The 12,873-nt window shown below is 38.5% G+C and overlaps 1 protein-coding gene across 1 annotated transcript in view; it reads left to right on the top strand.

Moving 5' to 3' along the window:
• The first annotated feature begins 1,985 nt into the window (after nucleotides 1-1,985).
• The window catches only part of LOC115760281 (fibronectin type-III domain-containing protein 3A), a 30,412-nt gene continuing 19,524 nt past the window's right edge, over nucleotides 1,986-12,873 (top strand). The window contains exon 1 of the mRNA XM_030701550.1: nucleotides 1,986-3,003. Coding sequence (XP_030557410.1) covers nucleotides 2,124-3,003 — 880 coding nt within the window. The 5' untranslated portion in view covers nucleotides 1,986-2,123. The remainder of the gene's footprint in view (nucleotides 3,004-12,873) is intronic.

Here is a 12,873-nt window from a genome sequence, read left to right as displayed (position 1 = left end):
AGTCGCAAGAGCACATATTGAGACAGGTGGAAGCAGACTCGCCCATTGTTTTTTGGTCTCAGATTCGGATACGGTTGCCCGCTGCCTGCTGCCTGCTGCACTATATCAATTAGATAGGATTAAACATGCGACCTGTGGGATGGTGAATGATGCCAAGCAACATCTCAAACATTAGCCCATTTAGATGCGTTCTAGTATTTCACTTGAAACATCAGCCCTTAAAGCTACTTTAGACAATGTTTTCAAAATAAATGCATTAGGGGATGGCTCAATGAACTCTATAACTGGATATACAATACCGAATGACCAACACCTTTGTCAAAAACTGGCAGCCAGCGTGGCAGGTGCGATAAATGCAACGTCAGGGCACGTAAAATGGGCGAAAAGACAAAAGAAGCCCATTAAATAAAAGCTGCATTAACAGCTAAATAAAAAAAAAAGCAAAAACAACAGCAACAACAACCTAAAAGACTATTGGTTTTAGTTGCCAACGTACAAACAAAGGCATCATATTTCGTCACAGACGAAAAGAGGTTGAGTATTAAGCGTGTGGCTAAGGGGAATCCAAGGAAAGCCAACGGCGTGAAGCCGTGAATCCAATCAAATTAAAATACGCTTTATTTCTATTCCGTTCACATATAAATATAACTAAAGAGTACTACCCGGCGTTGCCCGGGCCTAGTTTTTACCTTTGCATTTCTCACTCTTCACTCTTCCACCCGTTTCCACCCGCCGAGCTTGGCGGGTTGGAAATGAATTTTAAGTTGCAATCATTATTAACTTTTTTAGTTTCTTCAATTTTAAAAATAAATTAAAAGCTTATTTTTAATTTTTCTCTTTTCCGAAAAGTCAAAAACATATTCCTTACAGAATTTTGTAAAAATTAGTTTAGATATTTATATTATTACTCGGTATACACACTGTCCGTCATCAGATCGTACATTTTTGCTTGAGGCAAGAGACTCAAAACTTGAAGTATATGTATATTGTGTGCGTATTGTTGGATAGGTCTATTGGCGTGCGGAAAACCCGCTGCTTAACATTGAGGCACCAAATTTCGCAGCAATATTGTGAGCAGATGGCCTCTATAAAAGATCGAGACTTGACCCTCCCTCAGGCCCGTCTGTTCAGAGCTTTTATTATATAACGAGCAATCAAAGGAGTTTCAACTTTCTAATGGTTTTGGATGGCATTTTACGTTCCACAAATCGGAACATGAACAAAAACAATATTTAAGAAACTTACTTAAAGAGTTCGATGCTGTGAGATAAAACAACTCTTGCACTGCAAGAGTTTAACTTGCAACTTTATAAAAGTTTTTTAAGCAAATGCACCTTTTTTAGCTTTTTTTTTTTAAATATTTAGCCTATAGGTGATTCTTTGGGAATATAAGAAAGTACATCTTATAAACACAAAATGTTTTGCTAAAAATGTAATTTGGAATGACAAGGACTAAGATATGCTAGACATATAAGATACGATAGACTTGGACAATGGTACTTTTAATAGATCAATTAAAATTTGTAACAATATATAGTATATGCAGTCGATTGTTGTTGAAAAACAATTAAATTATAAATGGAATTGCATCTGGAACTCTTATATCATATAATATATGATATCTGAAGATACTGATAAAGATGATACAAATAACTTGAATCAAACAACAAAATTACCATAGACTAGAGTATAGCAATATTTTGGAACTATGGAGCTTTATGTCCAAGATCTATTTATGTTATCACAATCTAAAATTACCGTAATCTCCCCGTCCCTATGCGAAAAGTGTTAAAGTCCAGCTAAACTTGTAAAAAGTTGGTTGGAGACATTTGATTTATTCAATTGGATCCCAATAACGACCCGAACAGGAGCAGCAAACGCAAACAAGTCCGGTTGACTATCAAGTAAAGCCTAATGGAGCTTTGGAGCTAGTTATTAATTGAAGCCCAACCCTTTTGCCGTCTTCTTTCAATGTTTTATTGCAGATAAACGCGCATATTAGAACTATAAATAATCTCACACGCGAACTAACATTGCAGAGACCCGTGAGATAAACATGTTCTAAGAATCGACAAACACCAGGAAGGGACAGAGCAACTGTTGCAGATTCTGAGGCCCCTAGCATGGTGCGACTTAATGTTACCGAACAGCAAAGTAGCCGTAACCTTACAGCCAGCAACAATAACAGCCACGTCACCGGCAGCAGCCACAATGCGGCCAGATGCTCTTCCTCAACATCGTCCACGACGAGTCTGAATAGCAGCTCCAACTCGAAGGCCGCCTCGCCAGCCGGCAATATCGTAATGGTGCAGAATACACCGCTTCCAGCATCGCAGCTACATTCGCAGCCGGCGCCGCAGCTGGCAACACCATCGCAGTTGCAGTTGCAGTTGCAACAGCAGCAGCAGCAGCAGCAACACGCCGCAGCGGACGGCAGTTCCAGCAACTGCTCGCTGCCAGCGTCGCCGCCACTGCTGCAGCAGACGGCGACACCGCCTCAGGGTGCCCAGATAGTGCCGCCAGTCTGTGCGCTGCACCATCCGCAGCAGCAGCTGGCTTTGCTGGCGGCCATGCAACACCATCACCATATGCTGCAGCCTCCGCCGCCGTCCAACAATGGCATGGGGCACCATGGGCCCAGCCCGGCAGCAGCGCACGAGCAGCAGTCCCAGGCACAGCCCCACGAGAACGGACACGGCGGCATCTCGCCCAACGGCAGCTCTGGGGACTCCTCGGCCAGCAGCGTGAGCAGTGTGTCGAGCAATAGCGGAGCTGGCGGCAGCCAGGGAAATGGCGCAAGTAATGGCACCAATGGCATTGGACCGCCAGTTGCAGCATCGCTGCCTCCGGGGCCGCTATATATTCAATACCCGGGCGATTTCTTTCCATCGGAATACTACATTGCACCGCACCCGCACGAGGGTATCTGTCCACAGCATCCACACCATCCGCACGCGCATCAGCATCATCACCAGCCCATGTGCGCCATCTCGGCGGAATATGGTGAGTTATCCCATCGAATTTCCCTCCGGCTGTTGGCTGCTAATTACAGCCATCATAATCCCTGCACAAGCGCCACTTTGGCAGCCGTCAGACATCTCACTTCGTCATGAGAAACTTTGTTAAGCCCCAGCTGGCTGTGTTTAACTTCACATTCAATGACTAGATGACGCTCGAAACTGCGTTCCCAACTCTTTGGATGCACAAACTTTGGGTCTTTGCCTTTGCAGATGTTTGCCAGATATTGATGGAAAATTATTTTCATAATTTGAGCTCTTTTCAACAGCTAATTGGCTAGCTTGGCATAGCTTAGTGAATTTAATTCTCAAGATTACATTGGCGCTTGCAAGAGAAGAAAATAAACTATAGTATCTGTATCTGAAACTGGCCCGAGGCGTAACAACATACGCCCACGCAAAAAATGTTGTTGCGCGCACTCGAGAGAAACAATCTAGCTAGAAATAGGGTGCCCTTGCAAATCGGAAAAATAACAATATTAATATTTACTAGAAGAAACAATTTATACATTTAATGAGGAAAGAAAACACATGCATCGAAATCCATATGTTCTCAAGCTGCAGCAAAAACTTTGCACTAAACATATCAGGCTCGAAGGAAGCAAAAGCTCATATGGGCTAAAGAAACGTATTTTAGTTGAATCTCACCCAAGTTTACTATTAAAATATCAAATATTAACAAGTCATATAAATGCTTAAAGTATTTTATCATAACCAAAGCGCCCTGTACGTAGCGCCCTGTATATATATAAACATATGGATGTAGATAATTGGCGTATCTCTGTAGAAACCACATTCACATTTCGACTTCTGTTCGTCAACAACTTTTATCAACACCCACATTAATAGTACGTTAGGCCAAAGTTGTTTAACTAGAACTGGGACTCGGGTTAAGCCCAAATTAGTAGCAGCTCAAGCTTCCATTTTTGCTAGCCACAATCGAATGATTCGGAATAAAGCATGAACTCAAAAAGATACTAACTCATCTGTTTGTGGAAAGCAGGCTGGCTAGTTGGGAGAGAAAAACAAATTGAATTGAATTAAATCCGATTAAATGCAAGTCAGAAACATTTTCTTATTAATGAGTGTCATTAACACTAATTGGTCTAGGCAACCCGTCAAATATTGAATCTTCAACTATTATCAAGAGAGAGCTGAGCTCCCATCATGTACTTCCAATGCGAAACTAAAGTCGAGCAGCTAGTTGGAATGATATTAATTTCAAATTGACAAATTAAGTTAAGTTGCCGACAACACACGTGGCAAGTGTTAATTGCATCTGGCTGGAATTGAAAGCTGAGTTCCAAGCGGCGACAGCACCTTAAACATATTCTTCTTCATTCCTGCTCATAATTTACAATTACGTGATTTTGCCCCAGCAACCCCTCGACACGAAGTCAGCTTAACAAATGCAGGAGACTTACCATCCCAGACGCAGTTCCTGCTCCGACAATGACTTTTCACTTCTCCCACCAGCCCGGCGCTGATTGTAGTTAATCGAATAAACTTGCAGAGGAAATGGCACTAAGTGCGTGTTGGGCTTCTAATGGAATTTGCTCCCGGGGCGGTCTACCGACGGCGACGGGGCTATATATTGATATGGATTCAGAGCATGTTATAATTATAAGAATGCTGAGTATGCTTCTGTGACCCACTTCCCCGAAACGACGAGGCGAGTGCGAAATTGAGGAACATTTTTTGTTTTTGTAAACCAAACGCTATTTCATTTGAGTGTCGATTGTGACTGGTTCGCTTCTAAATTAAGTTGGCGTTGCTTGTGTGCTTATCAACAAATTTCTTTCTTTTCATTTTAAATCACAAATAAATGGGCAAAACATAAGGAAAATAGTCGACAATACGTAGGTTGTAGGAACTTGGACGTCTAAGTAATATGTACATGAAATAAATAAAAATAGTTGTGGGAAAAGTGATTGTAAAAAAGGTGAAGTGTTTCCCTCAACTGCAATTCTATATATATATATTGGTATGTCAATGCACAGCTAGAAAGTTTAAAATGTAACTAAAGCCGTCTTTCTGGGTCAAAAGTGAGAAAAAGTTAACAAGTTGAACCTTCAAGTGGGCAAAAGTACAGCTTGCAGGCAACAATTTTTGAGTCACCCAAAAATGGCATTGAAAAATATGAATCCAATTCCACAAATTATATATATACGTTTAACACCCAAAGAAAAGATCGTCAAAAAACTTACTTCTTGTCAGAGAAACAATTCTATTTAACCAGATATCATAACAACAAATGTCAGTTACGAGCTTCACTGTACTCCGCGGATACCTGGGAAATCTTCAAAAGTTACCCAGCATTTATGTGTATTTAGTGAAACTCGAAAGTTTGTCTCCCAGTCAGGCGTTCGCGACTAGAGCACGCATATGTTCACTTAGTTTGAACACTCGGGCTCTGCGTTCGAATGCGATGCAAGTCGGTCTTAAAGATTATGCCAGCTGCGCGTTTCGTGATGCAAACTTCTGCACTGCTAATGACAACATCCAGAGACGACAGGCTGTCAAAGCCAAATGACAAATTGCTCGCCAGCAGCTAATTGTGGCCTGATGGGGCGGATTGACGAAAAGTGAAAAGAGAAGAATGCAAGCCCAAGCCCAGGCAGCATTAATTCTCAGCACATTTCGTGTGCAAAGTATATGCTCTATATCTAGTCTAATGCACAGTCCAATGTCTAATGCAGTGTCAAATGTGTGTGGGTTAAGGAATTTAGCCGCATACGAAGACTATTTCTGCTTGTCTAATGTCAATTATTTCCTTTGTTCCATAACTGGGACATACAGATAATAAACTGCTGGTTAAATGACATATCTCGCTTGAAATGTTCATCAAATGCGACCAACTAATGCATATTTGAGAAAATTAGATACACTTTTTGTGCATTTATTGACAGACAAAACGAAACTTAAAAGTACTGTATGGTCGGAGATACATTTACCCAAATGCATAAAATACTCCTGCTCTACTCTTTTTGAATGATGATAATGTTAAAATATGTGCTCGGCTCCCCTCAAAATCTCAATAAAAAGGTATAACTTTCACTTCGGCTTGTATATGAGTGTATACACTTTTGTTTGTTGAACTTGCTGCCTAAAGTCTATATAAAGATCCAATATCACGAAATCATATTCCATAAAGTAAAATTTTCCTTATCTCTTTATGAATCATTCGAAATTGTTGTCCTAGCTCTGCGAAAATGCAGGAAAGAGGCATTTATCAATGAGAAATGGGGGGAGTTATTCAAAATTATATAGAAACAGATTTTATTTGCGGTTGCTATAGGCGACTTCTACTCATTCATATTTTTCACATATTACAAATAGTCTTTTATCGTTGTTTATTAAGTAGCTTTTGCGACATATTGTTGTCACATATGACTGTAATTAAAAGTGTCCACATACATATGAGCTGCATAACGCAACCTGCCCTTAACCGACTTGACATTTCGAACCCTGACCCTTGTACACTAATTAATTTGTTATTTAAAATACACTTAGGCAAGCACTCATACAATTTGTTTTTTTCTTTTTTGTCTATCTTTCACTTAAAAGTCTATTGCTTGCTGTCTCTGAGTCATAGCTGACTATTGTGGTAATTTGCATATGATCTGCTCTCGGAGCAGAACAAGTTTCTTAAACTAAAATTTATGAGGGTTTTTAAAGCGCGAAAATGTCATCGGCAGACCTCAAACGTTCGCCAACCAGTTCTTTAAGAGTCCAACGCTGCACTTACCTACTTCTGAGCGTACATATGTGTGCAAGTACATATATATACATAAGTATAGATACTTTGAATGCTTTGTATCTCTCATTGTCGTTGAACTGAATGAATGTTCTGGTATCTGGTATGGCTGACGGAGCATTAGCCGCCCTTGGCCACATTACCCCGTACAACAGCCAAAATGCGGTAAGGCATTGTGGCTCATTGAATAACAAAAAGCTGAAAGAGAAAAAAAAACGTTTTTCTAAGGTAAAATACATTCACAGCGTGCAAAGGGTATATTGGTTTTGGTTCTGTGCAATTTGACGGTTAGTTACAATGATTTAACAGTTGCTGGACGATTTATTATTATTACAAAGAGATTTGCAAGTAAGTTGTATTTACTTTGTGCTTCTAAACTACGTTTGTCGTTGAATATGTTAAATATGTTAAATATATTAATACAGAATTTAAGTAATTTTTACGTAATTTAACCTTCAAAGATTCCAAAGAATCATGAAGGGGTATTGAAGTCTATAGTCTATAACCAAGTTATAACCGTTTAAAAAAAACTTGCTCAATTTTTTTTTCAATTTTCCTATTCACAACTGAGCTAGAACCGTGTACGGCATTTTTTTTTCAAATAGACATGATGTTATATAAATTTGCTTAGTTTGCCCAGATAATACGACTAGATTGTATAGCTGTTATATCATTGACCGGTTGATACGCTTACCCTATTGCAATGCAGCAAACAGAATTTGAAATGGCAGAAAGACAAAGGTACTTCATGAAGCCATGTTTTCTTAAATTTTAAAGAGCAGTTTTATTGGTATGATATTGTATATATAATATGTATATATATATATTGTATGATATAAGAAAAATGATATACTAAAATACATAAAAGATTCCCTTTAGTCGATTGAATGCAAACACACTCGACAAGTTAAATCTAAGGTGTTCCAGCAGCTTAGGAGGAGAGAAAGGGCGCATGCAGAAAAATTATTATTAAGATCATAAGAAGTTATCATTGAGATCAAATCAAAAGCCAAGAAACCTGGCCCTGAGAACAGCAGTCAATGTGGAACGATTACCTACAGAAGAGATTTTTGGCACATTTCAAAAGTTCAAATTGAAGTCGAATTCTTAATCTTATAGCCAACTCTTGGACACGTCTTAACAATTATTTCTCGTGAGCTTAGTCTCACCTCAATTATACGCTGGCTTTAAAGCGTATTTAGTTCGCAATATTTGTACGTTCGTCTTCTATTCTTCTAGCAACAAGCTCAGTTTAGAATCGGGCAGACTCACAGGTGATTCTCTTTGTTGGATGTGACCTTGCGAATAGTTGCGGCTCTTGAAGTCTCTGGCTGACATTTTGTTTGCGTTTCACGTGTTACGAATACGATTTAATTGCCTTTTAATGATGGCCGCAAATGTGTTGGGTTCGCAAGGGGCGCAGCAGCGTGTCTAGACCAAAGGACATCCATAAAATAGTCTACAAACTTGGAAATTAAACAATAATAGTTGACAACATTAAAATTATGCAAACATAAATCTTCAGATACATACGCACAGATACATATACAAAAATGGCGCCCAGTAGCTAAAATAGATGTATGCATGTGTGTGTGTGTGTGCTTATTATTTGAACATATTTTATGTGTCTTTTGAACGCATTTTATTTATTTCGTCGTATTTTTCTTGACTTGACTCTGGTGAAAAAATCGCAGCCGGAATGGCAGCGCCAGCTCAGCGCAGTTTTCATTTATTTTCTGTTACTCTTGTCATTGTCGTTTTTCCCATTGTTGTTGTTGCTGTTGTTGCTGTTGTTGTTGTTGCTGTTGTTGTTACTGCTGCTTGGCCAGGGCCACTTATGGCCCAAGCGCCCAACGGGTTCAACAACCGACAAAAAAAGAGGAGCAACGCAAAAAATTGGCATCAAACAACAGAACTTACTTAAGATAAACGGGGCGAGGGGGATGGTGAAGGGATGACGAACGGGGCACACATGCAACGTGCATTAAAATTGTAACTATACCATCTTTCATCTCTCTCACTCTCTCCTCTCTCTCTCTCTCTCTCTCTCTCTCTCCATCTCCTACTTCAGTCGTACAAACTAAGTGCTATTCATATGAAGCTCTGCTTGCCCAGGCTGCTGCTCCTGATATGTGGATATGTGTGCTCGATTTGATCCTTTTCAACTTTATCGTTTTGCCTCTTCGCTGCCGATGTTTGCCTTTTTGTGATTTTTTCGTCGTCATTTTCCTACAATGTACCCATTAAAAATGGCAAAAATTGTACACTGGAAACTAGCATTTCCCGATGTGACTTTTTGTCGCATGTGCGCATTGCTTAGGCCGGTAAAATTTTCACTACGCATCTAGGCACTGGCATGCTCCACTGCCACGCCCCTTACGTGCACCCCTATCAATTTTCCACTTAACAAAGTAATTATTAAACACAAGCTACGACCCATTTTGCTGTTTGTATCTTACATATAATTCGGAAATTACCCGTTTTCATCGGGGTCAAATTAATAATGTAGAAACTTCATTTGATAGCGGAATTCATCAACAATATACAAAACCACTTTTAGGGCACACATTTACCACATACTTAACATATTTGAAATTACCAATCTTTTAAAAACGCCAGCTAAAAATGCAGTTCTGCTCTCGTTATTCATATTAATTCTCTTGCCTTATGCACACAAAAGAACAACGTTTGTTTTCATTTATTTAAAATACATATTTTCTGTTTTTCTCTGGAACTTACTCACGCTGATAAAAGTTGCTAAAAGTGAAAAGTAACAGAAAATTAGCAAAAATAAAAGTAAAAAAAAAAAAAAAAAAAAAAATCTCTGGAACTTAAAACCTCAATCGACTGCCAGAACATGCATTCAAAAGCAATAAAAAAACAAACAAATATCATTCGTTTTCCATTACTATATCTGACTTAATTAATTAATATTAAATTTGTTCTTATTTTATTGGGGATAAAATCAAATAGAATTAAAAAATATTGAGCATGACAAATACTCAGACACCTAAGCTTATGAAATCACTATACACAGAACAATAATATGATTCTTGGTTTTTCCCTCACTTAGAGATCGAATTTACCAAAGCCCCATTTAGTGCTCTCTTTCGACCCAAAAGGAAGCTTCAGTAAAACTTCCAGCCTCGTATCTCTTACGGCTTGGGGTATCGGTTGGTCACCGCTCGGCCATTCAATCCGGATAATATTCCGAGCTATGTTTAATAAACTTTATCGATATTTAACAATATGAAAATAGGAGAAGATATAGAAACAAATGATGGCAAATTGAATATATATTTCAAACTTTAGAATAGCATATCTTAATAAACTCAGCTGGTCGTCCTAAACATATACTTTATAGGGACTTAGACGCCAGTTATATCGATTAACGTTATTATATAATATTAATAATATAATTATAATACAATTTGCATAGAACTTTTCAAGTTAACTCAATTAAGCATTAGTGTTTGGCTAATTTTATGTATTTTCTGTCTACGTTAAAGCGCACCCATTTCCTTCAACCTCTTTAGAATCGTATTCTCTAAACAACTTCTTCTGAAAAAAAGGGGGTTTTCAAAAATCAGTAGTGCTTCGGTATCTTGCCATAGATACATAGAACAAATTATGAAACTGGGGCATACAATTTTTTTATTAATTCAAAATTGGTCAAAAAAAAGTGCCAGTTTTTCCATTTGTTTGTATTGAATATTTCCTAATCCATTTAATTGCGCATAGTATATAACATAACTAATTGCTGCTATATCTATTGACATTCCAGACCTAAGTTATATAGCTGCCTAGTCTGACGATTACTCATAGTTTGAGTAGCCAATTTTAAACATATTCATCTGGTTTTCTTTGTGCTATGCTATGTTATGCAGCCAAGTTTTCCTTCAATATGCAGCCAAGCTTTTAAACTAGCTAATCGTGCACAAACTACACATAAAGTTTATAGTTTGGTCTGTACACATCCTTAGTTAGGCGACTTGCTAAATCTTGCTGCTTGTCGAATTGACCGCCTGTTATAAATGCAAGCTAGTTTTTAAAGTTTCCTAATAAATTTGCCTTGAACAAGTATATAAATTATATGCTAACGGATTGTTGTATGAAAAACTTTTTATTCAAAACGAAAAGCAGAGTTTATTGTCCCAATTAAATAAGGTCTTGGTTTATAGACTCGGAAAATAAAGTGCTAAATTGTTTGGCACCAATTGGGCGGGTAAAGACTAAAAATCTATGGATATCGATTTCAACACCTATTCTCCCTACTCTAAATGCTTTTTTTTTTACTCTAAACTATTTTTCTTTCTTGTTGCAGGTAAGCGAAACTAAACAATGACTAAATATACTCGTACGCCAAGTATCTCCAAGTGTAAGTGCAAGTGACAGACTCGACTCCGCTTTCAATTAGTGGTTGCTGGCAAAACTTTTGAATGCAAGTCGGAAGAGTATTTCTGCAGGCCGGCTTAACCACGTCCCACTGCTATTACCTTGCCAATGTGAAGGCCTGGTGGTGCACGGACAAGGTCAGACGGACAAGCGTTCAACTTTTTGCAGTTATGCAATCCTGTGAATGGGATTCCTCAATCCCATTTCGCCAGCGCGCATCTTTTGGACTTGGCAAGCAGACGCCTGCCTGTGTTGCCTCCAAATCTTCCAACTTTTTATGGGCACTCGCAAATGCGGCAACTTAACGAGGTCAGGGTGAGGCCATATCTTGTTCTGATCATGGGTGTGGAGTGAACCACACAGACCAGTCGAGATGATGTCACTTCTCAAGCATACTGCCCAAAAAAAAATATCAAAATGGTAACTGCAATTTAAACAGTGACAGCTCCTTCGAGTATTTTGGCATTTGTTGCTCTCTAGCCAAGTGAAAATTTCATCGAGTAATCGCCGGCATTAAAGTTGACAGTTTTGGTAGGCAGAGCCCATTTATTTTCTGACGCCAGATCGACAATCAGCTTACATGCAAAAAGTCTGTTTTCACAAATAGTCGAAGAGGATATAAAAAAAAGCTGTGTTCTGTTTCCTACGCCAGATACATTAAATACATTATGAAGTTATTGCAAGTCCTTATTCTGCCCGTCAGGCTCATCGCATTGATTTGAGAGTTTGAGCTAGATACACAAAGTATGCAGCTCAGTTTCTGCCATAAAGCGAAAAGTCAGTGTTCAGTGTGAGATATTTAAATGCATCCACATCTGAACGCAAGGTTAAATTAGTCTCTTCCCTTAAAACTTAATCATTAAGCATAGATCCATCTTTCAATTCTAGTTTATATTACCTAGTCCTCTTTACCTGGCTACTATATCATATAGCTGAAACGATCGCTCTACAATTAATTTATTGTTTACTAAACATCTTAATCATATGCTTTGCAATGCTCTTAACATATATAACATCGTGATACTATTTCAAGAGGTTATAGAAGAAGCAACGATTGAAAAACGAGTTTTTGTCAGTCGGCAATAAAATTGTTGCATAAAAACATTTTGACGTACCTGAGATAGCCTTCTTTCCTGTTTATTTGTATGCTCTTAACTGGGTAAAAATGATTCCGTGCTAATGTTTTAACAGGCATTTGTGTCCCTGTTCTTGCTGAGCATGAACAGTCGGGTCGATTAAGTCCGCAGATAAGTATTTATTTTAAGTCCTCGATAACTTGTCCACTATTTGCATGAAATCGATAAGAATAGAAATTAGGTAGTTATGTTTCACAGGTAGAGTCACCCTCTAAATCAATTTAACAAGGCAATAGCAAATACAGCCACAATTTTAAGGATGTCCTCTTTTTAATTAGCTTTTATAAGTAGTATGCATCGATAATTAAAATCGTTTAGGCCGCATTCATAATTTAGATTCCCCTGAAAAGGTAAATTTGTATACGTTGCTTACTTATTTGCACTTTCAGCCACCTGCTCTGCGGCTGGCAATGACTCATACTGTCGTTTTACGCCAATTGTTTGTTTAAGCGTGTTTAACTCATGACGCGTTTTGACGCAATTAGCAGTCATCGATTTGAAGCATTGCCACACACGTGTTTACAGTCATGCATATGCATAATTTCACCCAAACCTTAGAGTACCCCAT

Source organism: Drosophila novamexicana, unplaced genomic scaffold (assembly GCF_003285875.2).
Source record: "Drosophila novamexicana strain 15010-1031.04,08,12 unplaced genomic scaffold, DnovRS2.1 tig00000387-arrow-pilon, whole genome shotgun sequence".
NCBI classification, from domain to species: domain Eukaryota; kingdom Metazoa; phylum Arthropoda; class Insecta; order Diptera; family Drosophilidae; genus Drosophila; species Drosophila novamexicana.
Note: the sequence above shows the minus strand (reverse complement) of the source record. Positions and strands in the feature narration are given on the sequence as shown.